Here is a 22,560-nt window from a genome sequence, read left to right as displayed (position 1 = left end):
CCCCACTGCTTCTCACCGCCCGCATCCCCAGCCATTGTCGCGCAGCGTGGCCAATCAGGTTGCAGATCGTCGAGTCGCCGTGCCTCACTTTGGAAACAATCCGCAGACAGAATTTCAGCACGTAGGGGACAGCTTCGATTCCAGCCCTGAGGCAAGTAAACTGTCGTACCCAAGCACCGACCCCGCTTTCTCCTCCCTACACGACGAGAGGGTGGTTCGGGGAGGAGTTCGATTCGTGTTGAGTTTGTCCTCAGAGGGCACTTGACCCTCCCCCAAAAACAGGCCCAATTGGGTCCCCCCTCCCCCTCCGAATATGCCACCACCACTACCCCTGGGCAGCCAAAGGCTAGCCTTGCGCCCGGCCTCGAGCCTCGTCGCCAGCGTGCCGTTGCGGGCAGCAGCGACGTGCCCAACCACACACTCCAGCAGGACCGGCCCCAGGCAGTTCGGCACGACGCCGGCGCAATGCCGGATCCGCATCCCGCCCGAGTCCCCCAAATTCATCACCGTCCCGGGGGTGGTCCAGCCGAACCGCGAACCCAAGGAGCGCGTGCGGGGCCGCCTGCCCGTGCCCAGGCGGGTGTTTGACCTGCGCAAGCTCACCGCCCCGGGCGACCGGCTGCCGCGCACCACCGCCGGCGCCGGCAGCCGCCGCAAGGAGCCCGGCGTGGACCCGCGCCTGGAGGCCGGCTACGTCGACCGCGCTATGCCGCGCTCCCGGGCCGAGCAGACCGGCAGCCCTCCCCGCTCGTCGCTGGCCGAGTTCCGCCGCACCATGGCCGACAGCCGGCGTGCGGCCCTGGCCGACGGCATCGGCGGCCTGTACGAGCGCCAGAGGCGGCGCGACTCGCTCGCGCGGGCCTCGTCCAACTCCCGGCTCCGGACCCGGCTCGCGGCCGCGCGCGCCCCCGAGCCCGACGACGAGCGCCTGACGAGGCCCACGGTGCGCCGGTCGGTCCTGTCGACCGCCGTCCTGCTCGACCCGAAGCGGTTCGACCGCGCCGCCATGTCGACCGAGCGCACAGCCGCGGTGGCTGCCGCCAAGTCGGAGGCCCGCCGCGACGCGCTGCAGGAGCTCTACATGGCGGCCAAGAACTTCATCGTGTCGGAGGAGGAGCTCGAGCGCCACGTCGAGACCATGTTCCGCCCCACGTACTTCGCCGACGCGCACAAGAGCATCCAACACACCAAGAACCTGTGGGACCTTGACGGCTCGCCCATCACGGTCAAGGAGCTGATGAACCAGTTCGCCAGGGCGAGCAAGGATTCCACACCCGGCACGAGCGAAACTCGCGAGCACGCTCGACAGAAGGCTGTGGCTGAGCAGCTCACTGGCGGCAAGCTGTCAAGTTCATAAAGACCATCCCGTGGAGCAGGGGATGCATGCATCCCTAGCCTTCGAAGTGGACGGGCATGCTTCTCATCAATGTAAATCGCTGTGTCACTCTGCTATCGCCATGTAACAAAACGACCTATTCGTGAACATGCTTCGAAAACTGGTTCGGATTCAGTTCAACCTCATGTTGTGCACCCTTCGAGCTTATCTATCGTAAAGATATGTCGGGGAGTTGCGATTTTCCAACTATATGTTGTGTAGGCACCCATGTATCGAGTAGTGCCCGACGCTCAAAGGCCCTACATGTTGCCAAGTGTAGGTCAAATGTGATGAATATTTACATATGTATTGAAATCTCACAAGGAACTGGTGGTAGGTGGAGCGAGCACAATGGCGCTGGCTGGGGGAAGACTTCAAATGCACGAGATACAAAAGTAGGAGACAAAGAGCAAAATGAGATACATGAATAGCCCAGGTTTCCTCTACCTAGGCCCAGTTATGTTGCATTGTAATAACACCAAACGAGGCTCGGCTGTTGCGGCACCACTCACCGCCTCTCAACAAGGAGGAAGTGCATGGCGGCATAAGCCAGAATGATGAAGATGACACCGAAAACACCTAGGTTGATGACGTCGGCCCACAAGGCGCCGTTGTCGAATCCGAAGGAGCTCAGAATAGCGGCCCCCGGCACGGTAATATCAAGGCCATATTTCTTGTCAATGAGAGTCAAGTGGCTAACTTCATTGACGATGAGCGACTCGAACGCGTAGTGGAAGATCGAGAGCGACTGCAGCCACTTTGCGGCATCTGGAATGGCGTTCTGGTTCAGGAGAAGACCAGCGAACAGAAGACTGAAGAGCATGACAAGGCTACCGAGCAGGTTCGCAACGCCGGGGTCTCTGCAAACAATGCCAATGAAGAGGCAGATGCCAGCCGAGGCAAAGTTGAACAGAACCAGGACGAGGATAAAGGTGAAGTAGTGGGGCGCATCTGGCACGAGGCCGGTCATGGGGTAGATGATGGAGCCCATGAGGATGGGAGGGATGATGCGGAGGGGCACAATGTCGAAGATGATCTTGGCGGCGAAGTAGGTCACGGGTGAGTAGTAACCGTTGGCCCTCTCCCTGACAAACAAGAGCCGCTCGGCAGAGAAGACGCCCAGACTGGTGAGCGTACTGAACCCGAAGAGAGCCAGAACAAAGAAAAACAGGCCGAGCCTGTTCTGGAATCCAGGAATGTCGCTGGTCAGGCCATAGAAAAGGAAGCCAGACAGGACACCGAGCACAATGGCCATGGCGTAGTGCATCAACATCAGCATCGGGTTGCGGTAGAGGTTCTTCCATGTGCGCTGGGACAGAATGATGAACTGGCGGGCATAGCTGATACGGGCGTACCCGCGACCCATGACGCCGACGTTGATGTTGGGCCCGTCCGGGTTGTATCCTGATGAGTGTCGGCCGTTTGCGCTCTCTGCCCCGGCGATAGCCTGTTGAATCTCATCGTGTGTAGTCCCAGCGATGTCCGACTGCACGAAAGAGCCGACGAGGACGTCCAAATCCGTGCCGCCCATAGCCGCTGGTGGAAGGTCATGCAGATCGTCGGCCGCGAGAGGCGAGGAAAGCGTCTGGGGGTGCTTGTGGAGACGGTACGCGCCGATCTCCTCGCCGGCATCAGAGGACGCAGCGGTATCAACCGTGTTCTTGCGTCGCGTGAAGAGCTCCCTCTCCTGGCGTGTCTTGACCGAGTCCCGCCGTTTGCCTTTGGGCCTCGTTGATGACGAGGCCTCGGCGCCACTGTCATCGTTGACGCTACCTCCAGATATGCTCGCAATGGACTTGACGGCACGAGTGCTACTGGGGCCGACACTGCCGGCATCTGCCGAGAGGGAACCGTCGTCGAAGGATGTGGTGGATCCAGCGTGCATAGTCAGGTCAACCAGGTAGTCGGCGATGTTAAAGCCCGGTGGGCAGGCGTAGCCGATCTGGTCAAAGTAGTCCTGGCACTGATGGAAGGGTCCAGAGTACACAGTCTTTCCCTGTGCAAGCAAGACAAGGCGGTCGAAGAGGGCGACAATGTTGGACCTGGGCTGGTGGATGGTGAAGATAACGGTGCGCTTGTACGTCTTGGCCAGGGTCACGAGGCACTCGATGACATTGTAGGCGTTGTAGGCGTCGAGACCGCTGGTAGGCTCGTCGAGGAAGAGGATCGAGGGGCTCGTAACAAGTTCACAAGCGATACCAACTCGCCTCTTCTCTCCGCCCGATACGCCGCGCCCTTTGCCTTCCTCGGAGCCGATGAGCGAATCTCGGATGTGGTAGATTCCCAATTGCTTCTCGACCTCGTGCACCCTCTGCTCCTTGGCGGAGCGGCTCATCTCACGCGGCAGCCGGAGGAGGGCACTGTTCAGAATGGTCTCGTGCACAGTGAGGGTGGGCAACATGGTGTCCTCCTGGTCCACAAAGCCGATGACATTCTTGTAGTCGGTATCGTCGACCTTCTCGCCGTTGACGTAGAAGTCTCCGCCCACAAGGCCGCGCTTGTTCTTGCGAGCGAGTATATCCAGGAAGGTAGTCTTTCCGGCACCGGAAGCACCCATGATAGCCATGATCTCGCCGGGATGGGCCATTCCCTGTATGCCCGAGAGGATCTGTCTGCCATTCAGGCCGTATGCCACGTTTTGGAAGTAGAGGGACGCAGGCTTGTGGTCCGTCATGAGCTTGAGGGCCTCGTCGTCGGAATCATCCAGGTGAATGGGGCCATGTCTGAACTGGCGGCGCGAGAGATACCAGATGGCCAGAATCGCGGCGGCGAGGAACAAGGAGCATATGGCAATGACGCCGGCGATAAGTGGCGTGTTGATCTTTGGCACAGGACGCTGGTAGCCGGGAACTTGAGTGTGGTACATGCACTCGCCCGACCGGCAGGAGAGCGTTATGGTCTTGTCGCCAAAGATGGATTTGATCAGCTCGTTCATGGCAGCCTCGTCGAAATCGCAGTTGTTGATGCCGCCGGATTTCTGAAGGCACTTGAAGGTGGCCGGGCCTTTGATCTCCTGGTCAAGGAACTCTCCAATGTCAACCGACCCATCTTCACCACAGAGGAAACGGCCGGGGATGCAGCTGCACTTGATCTTGTTGCAGTCATATGCGGTGTTATTGCGGGCCTCGTCGAATTCGGCCGTGGACTGGCACTGCTCAAGGTTGCAGTAGAAGGATTCCTTCTGATCGATCCAGACTGCGCGAATCATGTTAGCAAGGCTGGCCTCGCCGCCACGATATCTGGTGATAAAACATACACTGGAAGTCACAAATGCCTGTGGATTGGTCGCAGTCGAAGGTGACCTGGGGCTTGCGGCCACCCAGCATGTCAAGGATCGGTTTGTTGGTCACGTCGCACATCTGGTAGTTACGGTTGACGACGTCGCCCATCTGGTAGCAGACGCCACCTTCGCCCTCCTCCATCAGCGCATTGCAGGCCTTGTTCTCGGTGCAGACATTGCAGTTGATGCCCGTCCACCCCTCGTCGCAGGAGCAGGTGTCACCGCTGCGCATGGGGCGGTCTTTGCCGCGCGCAAGGGAGCCGCAGACTGCACAAGAGATGAAGGTTAATTAATACGAAGCGAACACAGGTATCCATACGCAGAGGTTATAGGGGAATAACTCACGAGGCTCCATGCAGTCCAGGCCACTGTAGCCCTCGGGACACCGACAGGTGCCATCGTATTCGTTGCATTGTCCATACTGGCCGCAAGTGTATGCCGGCAAGAGGCAGTTGAAGCTGTCAAGAGACGGTGGGACATGTTAGCAGCCATCTTGGTAGATAATCCTCCGAGCGCGCCTTGTTGGGTGGGCAATCGCACCATGGCGGGCAGTCCTTGGGCCGGTCGTCCATCAGCGCAAGCTGCGCCCGCATCGAGTCGTAAGAAGTGAAGTTGGCTGAGGCAGACGCCAGCGACGGCAGCAACAATAGCGAGGCTGCGCCTAGCGCGAGCGCATGGAATCGTCTTGGCGGCATCTTTGCGGATGAATGCCGACAGGCGCGATGGCTCGAGCTGTCGGAATTGGTGAGCGCGTCAGGCCGTTGTTCCGTCAGAGTCTAGGAAGACGTGTGGCGGGCCGCGGTCGGCGTGGATGATGTCGACCGCCTGAAAGCACCCCGTAGCCAGGGGGACTATGCAGCCGACCCAGTTAGAAAGCCCCAATCAGGAGCCGGTTTGGGGTAGCGCTAGCGCTGGTCTCCAGGGCCGTCCGTGCCCAGTGGCTTTAGGCGGAGCACAGCGTCGCAAGTGAGGAGACACGACTCAACCACGCTCTTATCGTCCAAAAAGCGTTGGGCTCTGGGCCTGATGCTTCATGAGTCGGATGGTCAGGCAGCGGATGCCTCCAGGGCCCTCGAGCAATTGGTTGGGAGAAAGAATTGGAACAGATAAGCCGCCGCTGCCTGCCTGTCTTCCTGCTGAGAGATTTCTTGCCAGATCGCCTGGAGGGGAAAGGGCGGGACAGTGACGGGCGCACAAGCGAACGTGCGAGCCGCGCCTGGAGTCTAGAGTGGGTGGCAGTGCTCGGCCTGCTGGCTGCCTGGTCTGCCACCCCGATCACTACAGCACCCGCCCCGACCTTGCATCTTTCCCCAGGTCTCCTCCAAGTTGATGACGGCCGCAATGGATCCCAGCAGGGATTAACCCCCGCCCACATCCAACCGAGCAACCGCAACCCAATCACCCGCGCCAGTGAAGGGGCCTCGGCCCAGATGCCTGCAGCATCAAGGCAATGCTGCTCTGCAGCAACTTAAATATGACGTTTCGTTTCTCGGTACCTCGGAACCCAGATGTGGTGGTAGGGACCTCGTTATGAGGTACGTAGGCACTGTACCTTCCTCGCAAGTTCAAATGACACTTTCAGCACATCAGACAACCGTAGATATGGGTGGCTTCGGGCCTTGGCGATGAGCCACGGTCTTCTAGCTCGCTGCCAACACATCTATCAATCCCCTGGCTTGTTCTTCTAAATTTGTTTCTAGCATGTACATTGGACATTGCTTCCTGATGGGTGACTGAATATGGGACGCAGGCAGATACGGGTATATCAAAGCGTGCCACTGAGATGAGATAACTTTGATTCTTGCCCCGCTCATGGTACCTACAAGGCGCGCCCTTACGGACGGGGTCAGTAGGGTCAGTATGTCAACCTCTAGCCACTAGGGCGTCAGAGCTTGAGACCAGGGAATTAATATCATCGCAGGCCACCGTTTATAACGGCTTCAACCGCTGTGTTAAATGCGGCGATTTTCCCGGGGATTTCTGGTTAGTAACGAACGTTGCGCAGTCTCAACACACCACCCACACACGTTCCGCAAATCAGCATCAACCAGCGCCATGGTGCAACTCAAACCATTCGCAGTCGAGCAATGGATGGACAAATATGAGCATACGCCAGGGGTCCTCAACATCGCAGAAACTTGTGCAGCATCCGTCTCGGTTCAGGACCTCGTCGAGCTGTCTTCGGAAAAGGAGACTGGATTAAACCCGCTCGTGACCGCATCCTCCAGGAAGCTGACATACGGAGCCATCCGTGGCTCAGATGCACTTCGCCGTAACGTGGCGTCCCTCTACGGCGCCGCGGACGGTGATGATGAGCTGCCACACGAGAATGTTTTGGTGACAGCTGGGGCCATTTCTGCCAACTTTCTGCTCTTCTATACTTTGATCGGGCCAGGAGACCATGTCATCTGTGTCTACCCTACCTACCAGCAACTATACTCAGTTCCAGAGTCTCTCGGCGCCGAGGTATCGTTGTGGAAGCTGAAGGAGTCGAATGGCTATGTCCCTGACCTGCAGGAGTTGGGCCATTTGGTCAAGACAAACACCAAGGTCTGTTTCAATATGCCGCGCCGCAAGCCGTGGCACTGATGCGATAATGAGTCCATGCCTGTCTGACAACTAGCCACAGCTGATCGTCATCAACAACCCAAATAATCCCAGCGGCGCGCCGATCCCAAAGTCCGTGCTTCAAGGCATCGTGGGGGCCGCCAGGAAGTGGAACATATGGGTGCTTTCCGATGAGGTTTACCGGCCCCTTTTCCACGGCCTAGGTGCAGACGAGGAGCCACCCTCAGCCCTCTCCCTGGGGTACGAGAGGACCATCGTGAGCGGGTCCATGTCCAAAGCCTATGCGCTGGCTGGTATTCGGATTGGATGGCTCGCCTGCAGGAACAACAGCCTCATCGAGTCTCTGGCGTCTGGACGCGACTACACGCTTATCAGTGTTTCGCAGCTGGATGACAGTGTCGCCAGCTTCGCCTTGTCGCCAGCGGTCCGACCGGCTCTCATAAGAAGAAATCTTGACCTGGCACGGAAGAACCTCTCTCTCCTCGAGGCTTTTGTGGACAAACACAGCTCTGCCTGCTCCTGGGTGAAGCCCCTTGCAGGGACAACGGCATTTGTCTTCTTCAGCAAGGATGACGAGTCGATCGACGACGAGAAGTTTTGTATAGACGTGCTGCGAGAGACGGGCGTCATGTTCGTCCCTGGGTCGACGTGTTTTGGGAATGGCAAGGACTTTCGAGGCTTTGTACGGATCGGGTACACGTGCGAGACAGAAGTCCTGGAGAAAGCACTGTTGAGGCTGGGAGACTACCTCGAGAAGAGATTTTGAAGAGGTCAAGCGGTCTAAATCGTGAACGTGTACTTGGTGGGAATAGGATCTGATTTTCGTAGGTAGGTATCTACCTAGTGATATCCATCGGGATATTATACTGCGCGCGTCCTCAACAATGCCTAAAGAGAAACATCCAAACACCAGAGGCCAATAGGAGGGCCCCATTAATGCAAGTCCTGCCCAGACCTCCGGTTGCATATCAAACCGAATGCCAAGCTGGCGCCAGGCTAGGCAGCTGGCCCTACAACCCCAACCCTGACGGCTGGTGTTCGGGAGCTGGGCTCGCCCAAGAAACACCAGCGCGGTCAGGGCATAGCGCAACGGGCAGGCGCAGGGCATGCCGTCGCACTGGCGTCCGGGCCGGGTTTCAATGCGCAGCGGAGTCAAACAAGGTGTGCCGAAGATCCGGCTCGGTTTTTCGCTGGATGGGTTCACGCGACCCATAATTTATATTTCATGACTTGGCCTCGACTCAAACACGTCGATGCCTCCTCTCCACTGGAGGTCGGCATAGCGCCAATCTCGTTCAGTGTGCACGCCGGCGCAACATGGCATGGGCGGCAAGGCCACTGCCCTCCAAGGTCACAAATCAAATCGCCATGGACATGATGCTGCGGGAGTCGCTTCATCCCATCATGGAACCCTCCTACTTCCATGCCGTCGCCTCCAAGACAGTGCCTCGCGGGGGCGGCGAAGGGGCAGCGGTCAGCCAGGGGCGGGTTCCAGGCAGCCTGTGCCCAGCCTGTGCCTCCGAACGCTCCATGCTCTCCAGCCAAATAAGGGCACCCATTTCCAATGGGCACGGCTTGGCTGCTTCCCCAGCGCCGCTTGGCGTCATTTTCGTCCACAAGCGTCTTGGCTTTTCTTGGGTTTCCCATCTGCCTGTCCATCATATTCCGCACAACTCCTCCGGATTGACCTTGTCTTTCCCTTTGCCATGATTGAGCATCCACGACTCTGTTTTCGCTCCGCCTCGCCCTTCGTTTCGAGCGAAAGAAGGCCCAGGTCTGCCATCCACCGATGCGTGCCGCCGCGGCCCAGCCCAACTGCCAGATTTGTCCGTAGCTCCCGCAAGACTGCCCTTGACGGAGCACCGGACTACGACCCGAGCCTGTTAGGCCGCCCGCCCGCCAGCCCGCAGCCTGTGGCCTGGAGACGTCATCACCTCACTTGGCTGTCCACGCGCCTCCAACGTGTCGCATCGCAGCAACCGCGACAGCCCGCGGCGCCGGGCGCCTGTGGGCGAACACTCTTTAGGCCGGGAAAAGTAATCAATCGCGCAAGACGAGGAAGGGAGAACAAGAAAATAGAGAGCAATCCCGGTTGACGACAGCAGAAAAAAAAAAGAAAAAAGGAAAACGCTGCTGCCACTTTGGGGAGAAGGAACCAAAAATGAGGGTATCGCTGGCCGTTGTCTCTGGGTCGCTGCTTGTCGCAGTCTCGCAGGCCGTTGAGGGCGTGGTCCAGTTCGACATTGAGAGGCGACAACTGGAACCCCATCCGAGGCTAGACAGGAGGGCACCAGCGGACACTTTCGAGGAGGTCATCACCAACGACAGGTCAAGAGGCGGCTACTTCTTGACATGCACCGTTGGCAACCCTCCCCAGAACCTGACCCTGCAGCTGGACACCGGCAGTAGCGACATATGGGTGCCTGCTACGTCCGCTTGTAAACCATCGGCCAAGAAACCCAATGGCTGCAGTCTGGGCTCCTGTACGATATTCCCCCCGCCCTGTCTCCCCCTCACCCTACTGGTCGCCCTGCCGAACCAGGATGCCGGAGTCGTCTCTGACCATGAATGCCTGCAATTAGTTACCCCGTCAGACTCGAAAGGGTTCAAGACGGTTGGCAAGGACAGGTTCAGCATACAGTACCTAGACGGGACCCACTCAAAAGGAGGTAAGCGCTCAATGTCGACAACATTCATCCTCCCGGCCCCGACTATAGTGTCGAAGTGAGGAGGCTGACTCGAGCTGTCCCTGCTAGATTACTTCACCGACCGCTTCGCCATCGGCTCGGCTACGGTGGCCAACCTCACCATGGGGTTAGGCCTGGCTGGCGACATCCCGTACGGCCTGGCTGGCATAGGCTACCCCCTAAACGAGGCCATCGTGACGACCAACTCCTCGTCCAGCCCATATCCGAACCTCCCCGCCACCATGTTGGACGACGGCATGATACGGACCAACGCGTACAGCCTGTGGCTTAACGATCTGCAGTCGTCGACCGGGAACATACTGTTTGGGGGCATCGACACGGAGAAGTACAAGGGGAACCTGACACGCATCAAGATCTACGAGGACGGCAAGTCAGGCAACTACACATCCTTCCTTGTCGCTCTGACCTCACTAGAGGCACACAGCAACAGCGGCAAGGACGTTCTGACCTCCAAGACCTTCCCCATCCCTGTTGTCCTGGACTCGGGCACGACGCTCTCGTACCTGCCACAGGACCTGGCCCAACAGACCTGGAGGGAGACGGGCGCGGTCTGGTCTGACGACATGGGACTTGCCATGATTCCGTGCTCGATGCAGAAGAGCAAGGGCATATTCGAGTTCTGGTTTGCGGGTCCCAACGGTCCGAGGATCCAAGTGCAGATGGACGAGCTCGTGCTGGAGATGACCGAGGGCCTCAAGTTCACCGCGGGCGTCTACAAGGGCCAGAAGGCGTGTACGTTTGGGATGCAAAACTTCACGGGCGACCCGTTCATCCTGGGCGACACGTTCCTGCGGTCCGCATACGTCGTCTACGACCTCGTGAACAACGAGGTCGGCATCGCGCCCACCGACTTCAACTCGACCAGCTCCAACATTATCCCCTTCCCGAGCAGCGGCGCCCCGATCCCATCGGCGACCGTGGCCCCCAATCAGGAGCAGGCTACCGTCAAGCCTCTCGTGACATCCCCGGCCTTTGTCGCCCAGATGGGCTTCTACGAAGGCGTGAGCAGGTCGGCAGCGCCGCCCAAGATGTTGGGCCTTGGGTTGCCCCTTTTAGCGGCCGGCGCTGCCCTGACCTTTAGCATGGCCTGGTGATGGACCAGCCTGTTCCGACGCCCTGTCATGTCACGTCCACCGGTGTCGGTCTATTTGCATTGCCCAATGGAGTCTTGGCGTTGGCTTCCGATTTTTTTGCTTCTACTCTGCTTTCCATCACAGATATCTATACCCAAAATAATGGAGCTTTCTTTTCTTTTCAACGAGTGTTATATTACGAAAGTCACGATAGGAGTGCCATATAGGTGGATTCTCCAACGAGAGTACGGGCCTGTTTTTTCTTCTTTTAGATTCGGAGGCAAACATATCCGCTTTATTTGGCCCATGACTCGCAATGCTGCCCGTTCTATCTTATCGGTACCTTGCAGAGTATCAAACTTGATTGCGTTTTCGACAACCTGTGATATTCGGGGTTGATAGCGATGCATAGGCAATGTTCATCAGGTGTCATCTATCACACATGTGGTCAATATTGAGTTGGTTGGAATACATGTGTTGCATGGCCCTGGTGTTGGTGGCATTGGAAGCCTTCGAAGCTTTGGTGGGCCGAAGTCGTGGGTGTGGGGACTGTGGCCAGCAGGGTGTCTCAACATTGGCTAATCAGACCTTGGTTGGCGGCAGGGGTCCAAAAAAATTATCGATTGGTGGTGCGCGCCAAAAAACGAATTGGAGCTGCGGGTGGTGGTGGTTCGTTACTATTCCTAGTATCTGTTTGGTAATTCTTCCCCTCCCTGTGGTATTGTCTTCTCGAGCCCTTTCTTGTTTGTCGTTTAGACAAAATGAGGGTGCCTAGGACAGTGGTAGCAACGCTGGGTCGGCGCCTGCTCGGCTCCGGGCTGGCGGCGCCTGGCCGGACTTACAGCTTGGAGACTGCAGGCCTCAGGGGGGCGCGTCCAGCGTCATTCCGGACCGTGTCACGGCTGGGCTACGGCAGCCGGTGCTTCAGCGGAAGCTCGAGGCTGCGCGCCTTGACGGCCGCGCAGGCTGCGTAAGTGGCGAGGGCGCATCTACCTCTCCCCGCCCCTCGCGCACCAGTCGTTAATGTCTTGCGTGCTGTCTGCTCCCTTCAGACTCAAGCAGGCCCAGGATGCAGCGAAGAGCCTCACGGCAGAGAGCGCGGCCGCCGCCATGACCCCGCAGGAGGCGCTGAGGCTTTCACGAGTGCGCAATATCGGCATTGCGGTACGTCAACGTCAACGGCCGGCATCATGCCGCCTATCCCTGCCCCGGGCGCGGCGGGGGCGGCAGCATCCCGCTCCCGGGCAGCGGCACACCCTCCTGCCTCGAAACAGTTACGCCTTCAGTGTTGGTTCCTCTACTGACGTTGCATGCAACACGCTCTCCAGGCCCACATTGACAGCGGCAAGACCACCGTCACGGAGCGCGTTCTCTTCTATACCGGCCGTATCAAGTCCATACACGAGGTCAGAGGACGGGATGCCGTCGGAGCCAAGATGGACTCGATGGAGCTGGAGCGGGAGCGCGGAATCACCATCCAGTCTGCGGCCACGTTTGCCGACTGGAACAAGAAGGAGGACGGCGAGGATGTCACGTACCACTTCAACCTGATCGACACCCCTGGCCACATCGACTTCACAATCGAGGTCGAGCGTGCGCTGCGGGTTCTCGACGGAGCCGTCATGATCCTGTGCGCCGTCTCGGGCGTGCAGAGTCAGACCATCACGGTCGACAGGCAGATGAAGCGGTACAACGTGCCGCGCATCAGCTTCGTTAACAAGATGGACCGCATGGGCTCCAACCCCTTCAAGGCCGTCGAGCAGATCAACACCAAGCTCAAGATCCCCGCGGCCGCCATCCAGATCCCCATCGGCACCGAGAAGGAATTCGAGGGCGTCGTCGATCTGATCTATATGCGATCCATCCGCACCGAGGGTGCCAGGGGCGTCAACGTCAGGGTGTCCAACTCGGTTCCCGAGGAGCTCAAGGAGCTGGCTGAGCAGAAGCGGCAGGAGCTCATTGAGAAGCTGGCCGACGTCGACGATGAAATAGCAGAGCTCTTCCTCGAGGAGAAGACGCCGACGCCGGAGCAGATCAAGGCGGCGATCCGGAGGGCGACCATCGCGCTAAAGTTCACCCCTGTTATGATGGGCTCCGCTCTCGCCGACAAGTGCATCCAGCCGATGCTTGACGCTGTCTGCGACTACTTGCCAAACCCGTCCGAGGTCGAGAACGTGGCGCTGGACAAGGCCAAGAACGAGGCCGTGACGGCGCTCGTGCCGTACCCGGCCATGCCCTTCGTCGGACTGGCGTTCAAGCTGGAGGAGAACCCTTACGGCCAACTAACGTACATCCGCGTGTACCAGGGCTCCCTGAAGAAGGGGACCAACCTGTTCAACTCGCGGACGGACAAGAAGGTGCGCATTCCGCGCATCGTGCGCATGCACTCCAACGAGATGGAAGACGTGGCCGAGGTCGGCGCCGGCGAGATCTGCGCCGTGTTCGGCGTCGAGTGCGCGTCGGGCGACACCTTCACCGACGGCAACCTGCCATACACCATGTCGTCCATGTTCGTGCCCGACGCTGTCATGTCGCTGTCCATCAAGCCCAAGCGCAGCTCCGACTCGGACAACTTCTCCAAGGCCATGAACCGGTTCCAGCGCGAGGACCCGACCTTCCGGCTGCACGTCGACGACGAGTCCGAGGAGACCATCATCTCGGGCATGGGCGAGCTGCACCTCGAGGTCTACGTCGAGCGCCTGCGTCGCGAGTACAAGGTCGACTGCGAGACGGGCCAGCCGCGCGTAGCGTACCGCGAGACCATCACGCGGCGCGCCGACTTTGACTACCTGCTCAAGCGCCAGACGGGCGGCCCCGGAGACTACGCCCGCGTCGTGGGCTGGATCGAGCCCAACTCGGAGGACGCCGAGAAGAACCAGTTCGAGACGCGCGTCGTGGGCGGCAACATCCCCGACAAGTTCCTCTCGGCCTGCGGCAAGGGCTTCGACGAGATCAGCGCCCGCGGCCCCCTGCTGGGCCACAAGGTGATCGGGACCACCATGGTCATCACCGACGGCGCGACCCACGTGACGGACTCGTCGGACCACGCCTTCAACCAGGCGTCCCAGATGGCCTTCCGCAAGGCCTTCCCCGACGCCGGCGGCCAGGTCCTCGAGCCGCTCATGAAGACCACCATCACGGCCCCGGTCGAGTTCCAGGGCGCCGTGCTCATGCTCATGAACAAGCGCGGCACCATTGTCGACACCGAGGTCGGCGCCGACGACTTCACCCTGGTGGCCGACTGCTCGCTCAACTCCATGTTCGGCTTCAGCACCCACCTCCGCGCCGCCACGCAGGGCAAGGGCGAGTTCAGCATGGAGTTTAGCCACTATGCCGCAGCGCCCATGCACCTACAGTAAGTCCCGTTAGAGGATGACCCTTTTGTTGAAGAATCACGCTAACACACTACGTTTTCCCGCTTACAGAAAGGAGCTTGTTGCCAAGTACGAGGCGGAGCTGGAGGCCAAGAGGACAAAATAAACCAACACGAATGCCTTGCGGCCAGGGGCAAAGCCCCAATCTCAGATGCGTATGTCCACGAGGTATCCGATTGTATAAAACAACAACATGTACAATACAAGTAATAGACATTCTGGGGGAAACGCTGGTCCCGGGGGTAAAAGAAAACAAGGTGGCCTGGCATGCCTTGGAAGGGGAAAACCCCCAGGCTTGATGATCTGATGCCCTTTTGATGATAGCAAAGACAGGCGGGAAAAGAATACACGCAAAAGGACAAGTGGGCCAAAGACTCATTGGTAGATAGTCTGCACACAACATCACAAAAGCATAGAGAAATCCTCGCTCAAAGTCACTTGCATTTCTGCTCTATTGGCTGCCGAGCTGTTTTGACCAAGCCTATCATATCAACCTTTTCCTATAGCCGAGATGTATACCATGGAAGAAAAATCCCAAGCCTTCAACCTTTTCCCCCCCTATACCCATCCCAAACCCCCATATTTTCAAGCACCGTGTTTACAACCTCCTCAGGATGTCCTCGACAACCTCCTCGGTGGTAGCCTTGCCACCCAGGTCCGGGGTCAGCAGCTTGCCCTCCTCGAGGTTAGCGTCGACGGCAGCGTATATCTTGGCGGCGGCGGCCTCCTCGTTGAGGAACTCGAGCATCAGGGCGGCGGAGCGGATGGTGGCGACGGGGTTGGAGATGCCCTTGCCCTCAATGTCCGGGGCGCTGCCGTGGCAGGGCTCGCCGATGGCGAAGCCCTCGCCGACGTTTGCGCTGGGCACGAGGCCGAGCGAGCCGACGAGGGCGGCGGCGCCGTCGGACAGGATGTCGCCGTATAGGTTGGGGGCCACGATGACGTCGTAGTCCTCTGGCTGGCGGAACAGCTTGTACACCATGCTGTCCACGATCTGCTCCTCAACCCTGACGGTGCCCGCGAAGCGCGGGTCCGCGAGGGCCTCCTTGGCCGCCTGGCGGAAGAGGCCGTCGGTCTGGGAGAGCACGTTTGACTTGTGTGTGATGGTGACGAGCGGGCTAGAGTGGATGCTGGCGGCGCCGGCGGCGCGGATCTTCTGGCGGCGCAGGGCGATCTCGCCGGCGATTGTGGCGATGCGGTGCGAGGCGCGGTACGAGATGCGCTTGATGGCCTCGGCGACGAGGCCGTCGTCGGTGTGGATGGTGCGCTCCTCCTTGACGTACAGGTCCTCGGTGTTCTCACGTACGATGACCATGTCGACCGGCCGGGGCCCCGTCAGGACCGACTTGACGGGGCGGACGTTTGCGTAGAGGTCGAGGCGCTTGCGCAGGGCCACGATGGGCGAGCTGTAGCCCTTGACGGGGCTGGTGGGCGAGCTCACGGCGCCGAAGAGGGCGCCGTCGCACTCGGCCTTGAGCGCCGAGACGGTGCGGTCGGGCAGGGCCGCGCCCGTCTCCTCGAACGTCTGGAAGCCGGCCTGCAGGTTGAGGAAGGAGAACTTGAGGCCCAGCGAGGCGGGGAGCGCCTCGAGCACCCGCCGCCCGGCGGGGATGACCTCTTTGCCGATGCCATCACCGGGGATGAGGCCTGTCCAGGCAGACGGTTAGCTGCGCTACCCCGCAAGGACTTCTTGTTCCTTTTTCTTTTCTTGTCTTTTTTTTCTCCTTTCTCCCCTCACTACAGAGCGTATTCCGGAATCGGAGTATGTCATGCCCAGACAACTCCGGGGTCGACAGCGGACTTGCCTATTCTCAGAGCACGGGCAGCCATTGTGCTTTATTGGAGTTGTGTCGCCGCTATCCAGCACGGTCCAATTGGGTTTTAATCGAGCTTCCGGTCTGGCTGGGCCTCGGGGTTTTCGTGCCAGGTTGTGAGGCGGCGGCACATGCGGCAAGGCCCAGGCTCAGACTTTTTGGCCAAGGCTGGCGATTCAGCGTGTGATAACGATAGTGGAGGGCGCTGGCCTGGTCCGGATATCGGAGTCGTGGCTTAGGTTCAATTCCCGTCGCCAGACACTGTCTGGCCTGTGCCCGCTTTTGTGCGCAAAGGTGAAGCGGATGGGACCGAGAAACCCCTGTGTGGCCTGTGTGGGGTGCACAGGGGGGTGTCCCTTGCCCCTGGAGATTGGCTGACATTGCGGGCTGCAGATTGAAGCCCGTCTTCGCGCATCAGCAGCCTTAGGAGATAACTGACAGAGCGGGCATGAGAGCCAAAGGGCAATCTAGGTAAACTAAAGCTCGGAGTCGGCCCCAGATGGGCAAAAGAAACACGGGCGCGGACTGCCGCGTCGCCGCTCAGGGTGTCGGGCCCTGATGGAGAGATGGAGAGATGGAGAGATGGAGAGATGGAAAGATGGAAAGATGGAGATGGAGAGATGGAGAGCCAGGCATGACGCCAGATTCCGAAACAGGGCCTGCATGAGACAGCGAAGTGGTTGCTGCAGCCCAAAAGCTTCTGGAATCAGGGATGTATTGGATCGGGCGGATAGGGCGCGCTACCAGAGTCCAAGGCTGCAGACTTGTCTGATGCAGAATCCTGCTCCTCTTCTGGTTTCGTGGTGACTGCACCCCTTTTTCTCTGTGGCAATTAGCCCCTCCCAAAATACCTATAAGCACAGGATACAGCGGCAATGCCGATTATGCACCAGAATTGACTCTCTGTACAGGCGCCACGCCGTCGCCATGTCACGGAATCCCTCGGTTCGTCCGATGTCGTTGCTGGGCCTGATCGCGACCAGCTCCCACATCCACAGCAACAGAATTACCTGAGGTCGTCCTGTGGATTTCCAACCAGATAGGGCCTGGGCCATTAGCATCTGCCTTGGTCGGCGTAGCTTGTGCTAATGAAAATGCACAGCACAGTGTCGGGTTCCTGTGCGAGGCCCGTCTCCGCAGCGGACAACCGTGCTTGATGGCAAACGATTTCACGGCACGACAGCCCGGATCTCCATGGCCAGCTGTCTTGAAATGGATTCGAGACAACGCCCGCCCTAGCGGGCCATCCCTGCTGGTCTCATTGCCATATGCCGGCCCGGACTCTTCAGCCAACGTTCCGTCCACAGGTGCCCAGACTGCCCACCAGACTGTCCGCAATATCAGGCCAATGTGCCATCCGGAGGAAGTGGATACCGCTGGAGCACGGCAGGACAGGCCCTTGCGCGCCGACTCCAGGGTGCGCTGAGGACCGAGGCAGGAGGAGGGTGAATTTTGTCAGCAGCTGATTCGAGGGGAGCTTCTTAGCTCGTGTGGTCTGGGGAAATGAATACATCTGGTCTCGACTCTTTTCCACATCTTCCAGTGCCACACCACCTCCAGACACACCTACATGGCTCCTCACAACTCCTGGCTAGCGCCGCTGCAGCTTGTTGAATGCGACAAAGACCCGAGCTTCCTCGTATGCCCGTTTGCTCAATTGCCAGAACGAATAGCGTTGGTGGGTTGTGCGGCTTGTTGGATGACGCCGTGCTATTTATAATTTATAACTTATACCACGTCCCTTTACGTACAAAGGCGTGTGAGCCGCCAGTCTGTCGACTTGACCCTGAAGCTGGCCCTAGGCCCCTGAATCCACTCGTCGACCCCCTGGCTGCAGCCGTAATTCGCGGTAGCACATTAAAGAGGACCCTCCTGATTTGGCCACGCCAACCAGAACCAAGAGACGCGCGAGCTGTCGCCCATCCGACCGCACTTTTCCTTCCCCGGCCCTCTGGCTTGGTCCACCAAACGCTTCAAAGCGCCCACGCCCGACTCACAAGGCCACCAGACGTGCAGACCTCCCCATCCCCTTTCGCTCCATCGCCTGCCTGTCTGTCCACCAACCAGCCAGTCCAAAGCGAACACCTACCTAACCTTGCCTGCCTGCCTACCTCCTGCCCACACCGACTGCTTACCTGCCTAACACCACCTACGATCCGTCCTATCTACTATCTCGAGCTGCGTCGTGTCTCCACCCCCTCGCGCGCTTCACACCATCTCGCCCCTAAGCGCTGCAACTCAACTACGAAAGGTTCAACTCGGTGTCGAAAAGGGGGAGCTCCGAGAGCTTCCAGTCGCAGCCCGCGAAGGGAAAGGAAAAAAAAAAAGGGGTCAGCCAAGCTGAGCCCGCGATCGCCGACAAACACACATCCATCGCCCCTCAAAAACGACAACAAACCCCCTCGTCGAGCAGAAAGAGCCATCGAGGCACACACTACCTATTGCGTGCGACGGAGGAACAAAAAAAAAAAACATTAAAAGCCGTCGCGTGGAGCCGCATACGCTTCGCTTGTTTGCACGCCAGAGCAGCCGCAACAGGCAGCCAGGCGAGCTGCGTGCGTGGCAGGAAACACCCAACGTCAAGACCGCACCCACTGGCCGGCCCTCGCCCTGGGAGGCAGCCGCAACCATGAGCAAAGTCGGAAACCTTCGAGCCATGTTCGAGAACAAGGGGGACACGAGCCCTCCGGAGAGAGGCAGGTCTCCGGGACTGTCCTCAGCAGGTAAGAATGGCCCCAGCTCCTGCCCGTTGCAATATCAGGAAAGTTCCTCCCAGGGCCCCCTAGCAGCCTCCATCTCCCACGAGACCCGAAGCAGTTTAGGTGCCCTTTGGAGGCGCTTTGAGGCCTTCAGTCCTTGCCCTCTTGAGCTTTTCCCTCACGCATGTCCTGTTCCTGTTCCTCTTCCTCTACCTCATCTCCTCTCTTCTATTTGTTTGTTCGTCAACACAACACTCCTCACACGAACCATCTTTTCATCATACGCCTCACCCTGTTCGCAGCCTGCATCCCCGTTACCGTTCTCCCACACTCACCTAGCCTGTTTGTCTCTAACACTTATCTCAACTCCAGGTGCCGAGTCCCCTCGCCCACTATCAAAGATACGCACAAACTTCGTTGCCATCGAGAAGGACGGCAGGATAGGCCTGCAAAGAGACCCCAGTTCAGACTCGGTACTGTCTATCTCGAGGAAACCTGACGGCGAAGGCGAAGCATCTACCTCCGTACCCCAAGAAAACACCCCCAGCTTCGCCGATAGGATCAAGAGCATACGCCCGGGTCTTCAAATGGAGACCATCCCGCAATCCCCTCCGCAGGACATGTCTAGCACATTCCCCAGTATCATCCCTACCATCCAGTCGGCGCCTCCGTCTCCGAGCAAGGTTAGCCATACTGAGAACAAGGCTCTGGGAAAGACACCAGCTGCTGAAAGCAAGGATGCGAAGGATGCTTCGCGGTCTGGGACGCCAAAGCCGGCCAAGAAGGATCAAAGTGAGGCTGTGAACGGCAAGACTATCGAGAGAGACAAGGTCAAGCCCGCTTCCAGGGATACTTCCAAGGGCGCTGCTTCCAGCAAGCTCGCTGCCCCCAGGCCTGCCGCGATCAACACATCTAAAACAACGACAAGAGCGCCAGCCAAGTCGCCTAGCAATCTCAAGACACCCACCAGCCCGGTCAAGGGCACAAAGTTGCCCGCAAAGACTCCGGAGAGGAAGACTCTTCACGCCGACAAGACGACAACCCCCAAGGCGACTCCCAAGGCAAAAACGACCGTTTCCAAGACCGCTGGAGCCGCCGAAGTGAGTGCTTCGGCTACCAAGAAGCCTCCCGTTCTTCAGGCATCGCCTGCAGGAAGTATCGACCGTGGCCTTGGCTTCACGAAGCCAAAAGTCAAGTCTCCGACGAGGCCCGTTCCCCTCCCTGCCGGCCTTGCCACTCACACGACTGCCTCGGCAACAAGACAATCGCTCTCGCGGCAGTCTGGAGTCCTGCTGGCTGCTCAGCCGGCTCAGGGGCGTTCTCCCAGCCGTACCAGTGTGTCGACGACCGGCGGTAGCAGCTCTGGCAAGACCCTCAGGAGACAAAGCTCCACCATCAGCCGGCCCCGGCCGAGTCTTGGTCCCCCGCCTAAGCAACAAGCAGTCGACCACCCTGTTACGAAACGAGAGAGGGAGGTTGATGAGGGATTTCTTGCACGTATGATGCGACCTACGCAAGCATCTAGCTCCAAGACCCACGAGAAAGTTATGTCGCCGCCTCGCAAGGCGCCCGGGACATTGCCTGTGCCAAAACGTGCTGTCGGCAAGGACACCACTGCTGAAATCAAGAAGGCACCACCCAAGCCCGACTTTGCTGCGCCCAAGAAGTCAATCCCCAGGCCTACATCCACCAAGTCGGCTTCGAAGACCGTCGAGAAGAAGACCACCGCATCCATCCCTGCCACCGACAAGAAGGCTGCATCCAAGCCAGAGCCCAAGGCCGTCGTCACGCCAGAAGTCGAGAAGGCCGATGCCGACATCGCGAAGCCCGAGACGGCGGAGGAAAAGACTGTCGAGACGGCTGCGCCCGAGCCTGCCGAGGAGACCGCCAAGGATGTCGTCCCCCGGGAGGAGCCAGTAGAGCAGGACAAGGTCGAGCCCGAGCCCGAGGCCAAGCAGCCTGAGGAGTCGGTGGATGCGGCTCCTGCTCCGATCGCGTCTCCGACCGCGGATGCTTCTCTGGAAGAGACGGCCTCGGAGGCTGAGCCTGCTGAGCCCAACACTCCCGCGGATACGGCAGAGGCTCCCCAGGACAATGGCGCAACTGCCCTTGTGACGGACGGAGCGGACACCAAGGTGGTTGAGGAGGAAAAGACGGTGGTCGAGGCGGAGAAGCAGGCGGATAGTATCCCTGTCGCGGAGTGAACATGGTGACGTCCCATATTTTCTTCAAACCTAACATTCTTCCTCTTCTCTTCTTGTCCTTACCACCTCAACCCATCTACCCATTTCCTGTATTCCTCCCCTTTGATTGTACTGTTTAAAAGCTTTCGTGGTTCTTCGAGTACCCTCACACTGGCGATACGGCGTCCCTTTTTTACATAGTGCAGTTTAGTCATTGTGCAGCGAAATCTCACCGGAGAGATCTCGTCTGTGTGAGTTACCAGATTCAATAACAACTTGTGATTTGTCTCTTGCCTTGTACGTTCCTAATAGCGTGGTTGCCTGTGTGGAGCATTGCTTGTGAGGCTGCCGCGAAGAAACTGGGGTTTTGGGGTGGAGGGGTGAAGAAGCGAAAAAAAAAAAAAGCATGTGGTTCAAACTCAGGTCCTCTCGACTGCTTGGTTTCCACTTCCCACAAGCCACGCGTACGTCTGGTACATCTCTGACGGACCCAAACACTTCAAGGAGGTCCAACGGAAAATACGGCGCGCAGAACCTGGCCAAATGCACATTCGTCCTGAAGCGCTCCCACACGGCGAGGACGGCCTCATGTTTGTCTCAGAGCTTGGGGAGCCACAGCCGCCCCCGCCCCACGCGGCAAGTCCAGGCCCCTTGGATGACGTCTTCGGCGGCGACGACGACGAGCGAGATGAGCCTCTCGCGGACCGGCAGCCCCAAAGCCACCCCTCGGACATGCGCCGGCTCCAGGCGGAGCACTCGACGGCGGGGTACCGCGACGGCGTCACCGCCGCCAAGGCCGCCAGCGTACAGGCCGGCTTCGACGAGGGGTTCGGCCTCGGCGCCGCGCTAGGCCTGAGGGCCGGCGAGCTGCTGGGCGTGCTCGAGGGGCTGGCCGCGGCTACGTCTTCCCCCGGTGCTGGAGGCTACAGCGGCCACGCCGCGAGGCTCGGCGGGCTGCTCGACGCCGCGAGGGACGAGCTGTCGCCCCGGGCCATCTTCGGGAGCACGTACTGGGCGCCCGACGGCACGTGGGTCTATCCCGTCGCGGCCGTGGCCGCTGCCGAGGACGGCGGCGGCGGGGACCACGAAGACGTCCTGTTCGAGGACGTGGTCGAGGCGCACCCCCTCGTGGCGAAGTGGAGGGCCGTCGTGCAGGAGGAGATGGAGCGCTGGGGGATCGACAAGGGCGCCCTGTTCCGCTACGAGGCCAACACGGGCGACGGTGGGGGCGACGGCGACGACAGTGCTGCCGCCGGAGACAGGACTGCAAAAGCCCATGCACAGATTCCCAAGACGCCGTCAACGACGGCGCTGCCAAAGATGGCGGGCGCGTTACAGTGGTGAATATCTACTTTGCCAAGCTTCTCCACCACCCGAGCCAGGCTCACCGTCCCGGCGAACATCTCCCGCCTCGGCTCTTATCGCGTCGATCCAGACGACGAACACACGAGGGCCCGACTTCAGCCTCGCAAGCCCAGTACTGTAT

General features: G+C 59.3%; 9 protein-coding genes across 9 annotated transcripts; 7 read left to right on the top strand and 2 right to left on the bottom strand.

Annotated features, from left to right (window-relative positions):
• Positions 1–68: 68 nt before the first annotated feature.
• On the top strand, positions 69–1,827 carry GGTG_01623 (hypothetical protein). The gene has a single exon (XM_009219390.1). The coding sequence runs from the start codon at positions 314–316 to the stop codon at positions 1,355–1,357; it is 1,044 nt and encodes a 347-aa protein (XP_009217654.1). The 5' UTR covers positions 69–313; the 3' UTR covers positions 1,358–1,827.
• Positions 1,475–5,808, bottom strand: GGTG_01622 (ABC transporter). Its single transcript, XM_009219389.1, has 4 exons — positions 5,196–5,808; positions 5,001–5,113; positions 4,632–4,922; positions 1,475–4,570 (listed from the first exon to the last, which is right to left on the bottom strand). Exons 1-4 carry the CDS (start codon positions 5,348–5,350, stop codon positions 1,884–1,886), a joined length of 3,246 nt encoding a protein of 1,081 aa, XP_009217653.1. The 5' UTR covers positions 5,351–5,808; the 3' UTR covers positions 1,475–1,883.
• Positions 5,809–6,326: 518 nt separating this feature from the next.
• GGTG_01621 (hypothetical protein) lies at positions 6,327–8,176 on the top strand. Its single transcript, XM_009219388.1, has 2 exons — positions 6,327–7,205; positions 7,285–8,176. Exons 1-2 carry the CDS (start codon positions 6,612–6,614, stop codon positions 7,987–7,989), a joined length of 1,299 nt encoding a protein of 432 aa, XP_009217652.1. The 5' UTR covers positions 6,327–6,611; the 3' UTR covers positions 7,990–8,176.
• A 245-nt stretch (positions 8,177–8,421) lies between these two features.
• On the top strand, positions 8,422–11,505 carry GGTG_01620 (hypothetical protein). The gene is made up of 3 exons (XM_009219387.1): positions 8,422–9,706; positions 9,806–9,892; positions 9,980–11,505. The coding sequence occupies exons 1-3, from the start codon at positions 9,385–9,387 to the stop codon at positions 11,023–11,025; spliced, it is 1,455 nt and encodes a 484-aa protein (XP_009217651.1). The 5' UTR covers positions 8,422–9,384; the 3' UTR covers positions 11,026–11,505.
• A 109-nt stretch (positions 11,506–11,614) lies between these two features.
• Positions 11,615–14,932, top strand: GGTG_01619 (elongation factor G). Its single transcript, XM_009219386.1, has 4 exons — positions 11,615–11,974; positions 12,057–12,168; positions 12,333–14,359; positions 14,430–14,932. Exons 1-4 carry the CDS (start codon positions 11,766–11,768, stop codon positions 14,482–14,484), a joined length of 2,403 nt encoding a protein of 800 aa, XP_009217650.1. The 5' UTR covers positions 11,615–11,765; the 3' UTR covers positions 14,485–14,932.
• A 44-nt stretch (positions 14,933–14,976) lies between these two features.
• On the bottom strand, positions 14,977–16,781 carry GGTG_01618 (homoisocitrate dehydrogenase; the record flags this gene model as incomplete). The annotated part of the gene is made up of 2 exons (XM_009219385.1): positions 16,184–16,781; positions 14,977–16,025 (listed from the first exon to the last, which is right to left on the bottom strand). The coding sequence occupies exons 1-2, from the start codon at positions 16,206–16,208 to the stop codon at positions 14,977–14,979; spliced, it is 1,074 nt and encodes a 357-aa protein (XP_009217649.1). The 5' UTR covers positions 16,209–16,781.
• A 338-nt stretch (positions 16,782–17,119) lies between these two features.
• Positions 17,120–17,740, top strand: GGTG_01617 (hypothetical protein; the record flags this gene model as incomplete). The annotated part of the gene is made up of 2 exons (XM_009219384.1): positions 17,120–17,137; positions 17,295–17,740. 2 exons carry the CDS (start codon positions 17,120–17,122, stop codon positions 17,616–17,618), a joined length of 342 nt encoding a protein of 113 aa, XP_009217648.1. The 3' UTR covers positions 17,619–17,740.
• A 200-nt stretch (positions 17,741–17,940) lies between these two features.
• GGTG_01616 (hypothetical protein) lies at positions 17,941–21,367 on the top strand. Its single transcript, XM_009219383.1, has 2 exons — positions 17,941–18,915; positions 19,264–21,367. Exons 1-2 carry the CDS (start codon positions 18,822–18,824, stop codon positions 21,093–21,095), a joined length of 1,926 nt encoding a protein of 641 aa, XP_009217647.1. The 5' UTR covers positions 17,941–18,821; the 3' UTR covers positions 21,096–21,367.
• A 250-nt stretch (positions 21,368–21,617) lies between these two features.
• Positions 21,618–22,418, top strand: GGTG_01615 (hypothetical protein; the record flags this gene model as incomplete). Its single annotated transcript, XM_009219382.1, has 1 exon — positions 21,618–22,418. The coding sequence occupies one exon, from the start codon at positions 21,618–21,620 to the stop codon at positions 22,416–22,418; it is 801 nt and encodes a 266-aa protein (XP_009217646.1).
• Between the last annotated feature and the right edge of the window lie 142 nt (positions 22,419–22,560).

This window comes from Gaeumannomyces tritici, assembly GCF_000145635.1.
Source record: "Gaeumannomyces tritici R3-111a-1 unplaced genomic scaffold supercont2.1, whole genome shotgun sequence".
In the NCBI taxonomy this organism is placed as follows: domain Eukaryota; kingdom Fungi; phylum Ascomycota; class Sordariomycetes; order Magnaporthales; family Magnaporthaceae; genus Gaeumannomyces; species Gaeumannomyces tritici.
This window is presented reverse-complemented; position numbering and strand designations above follow the sequence as displayed.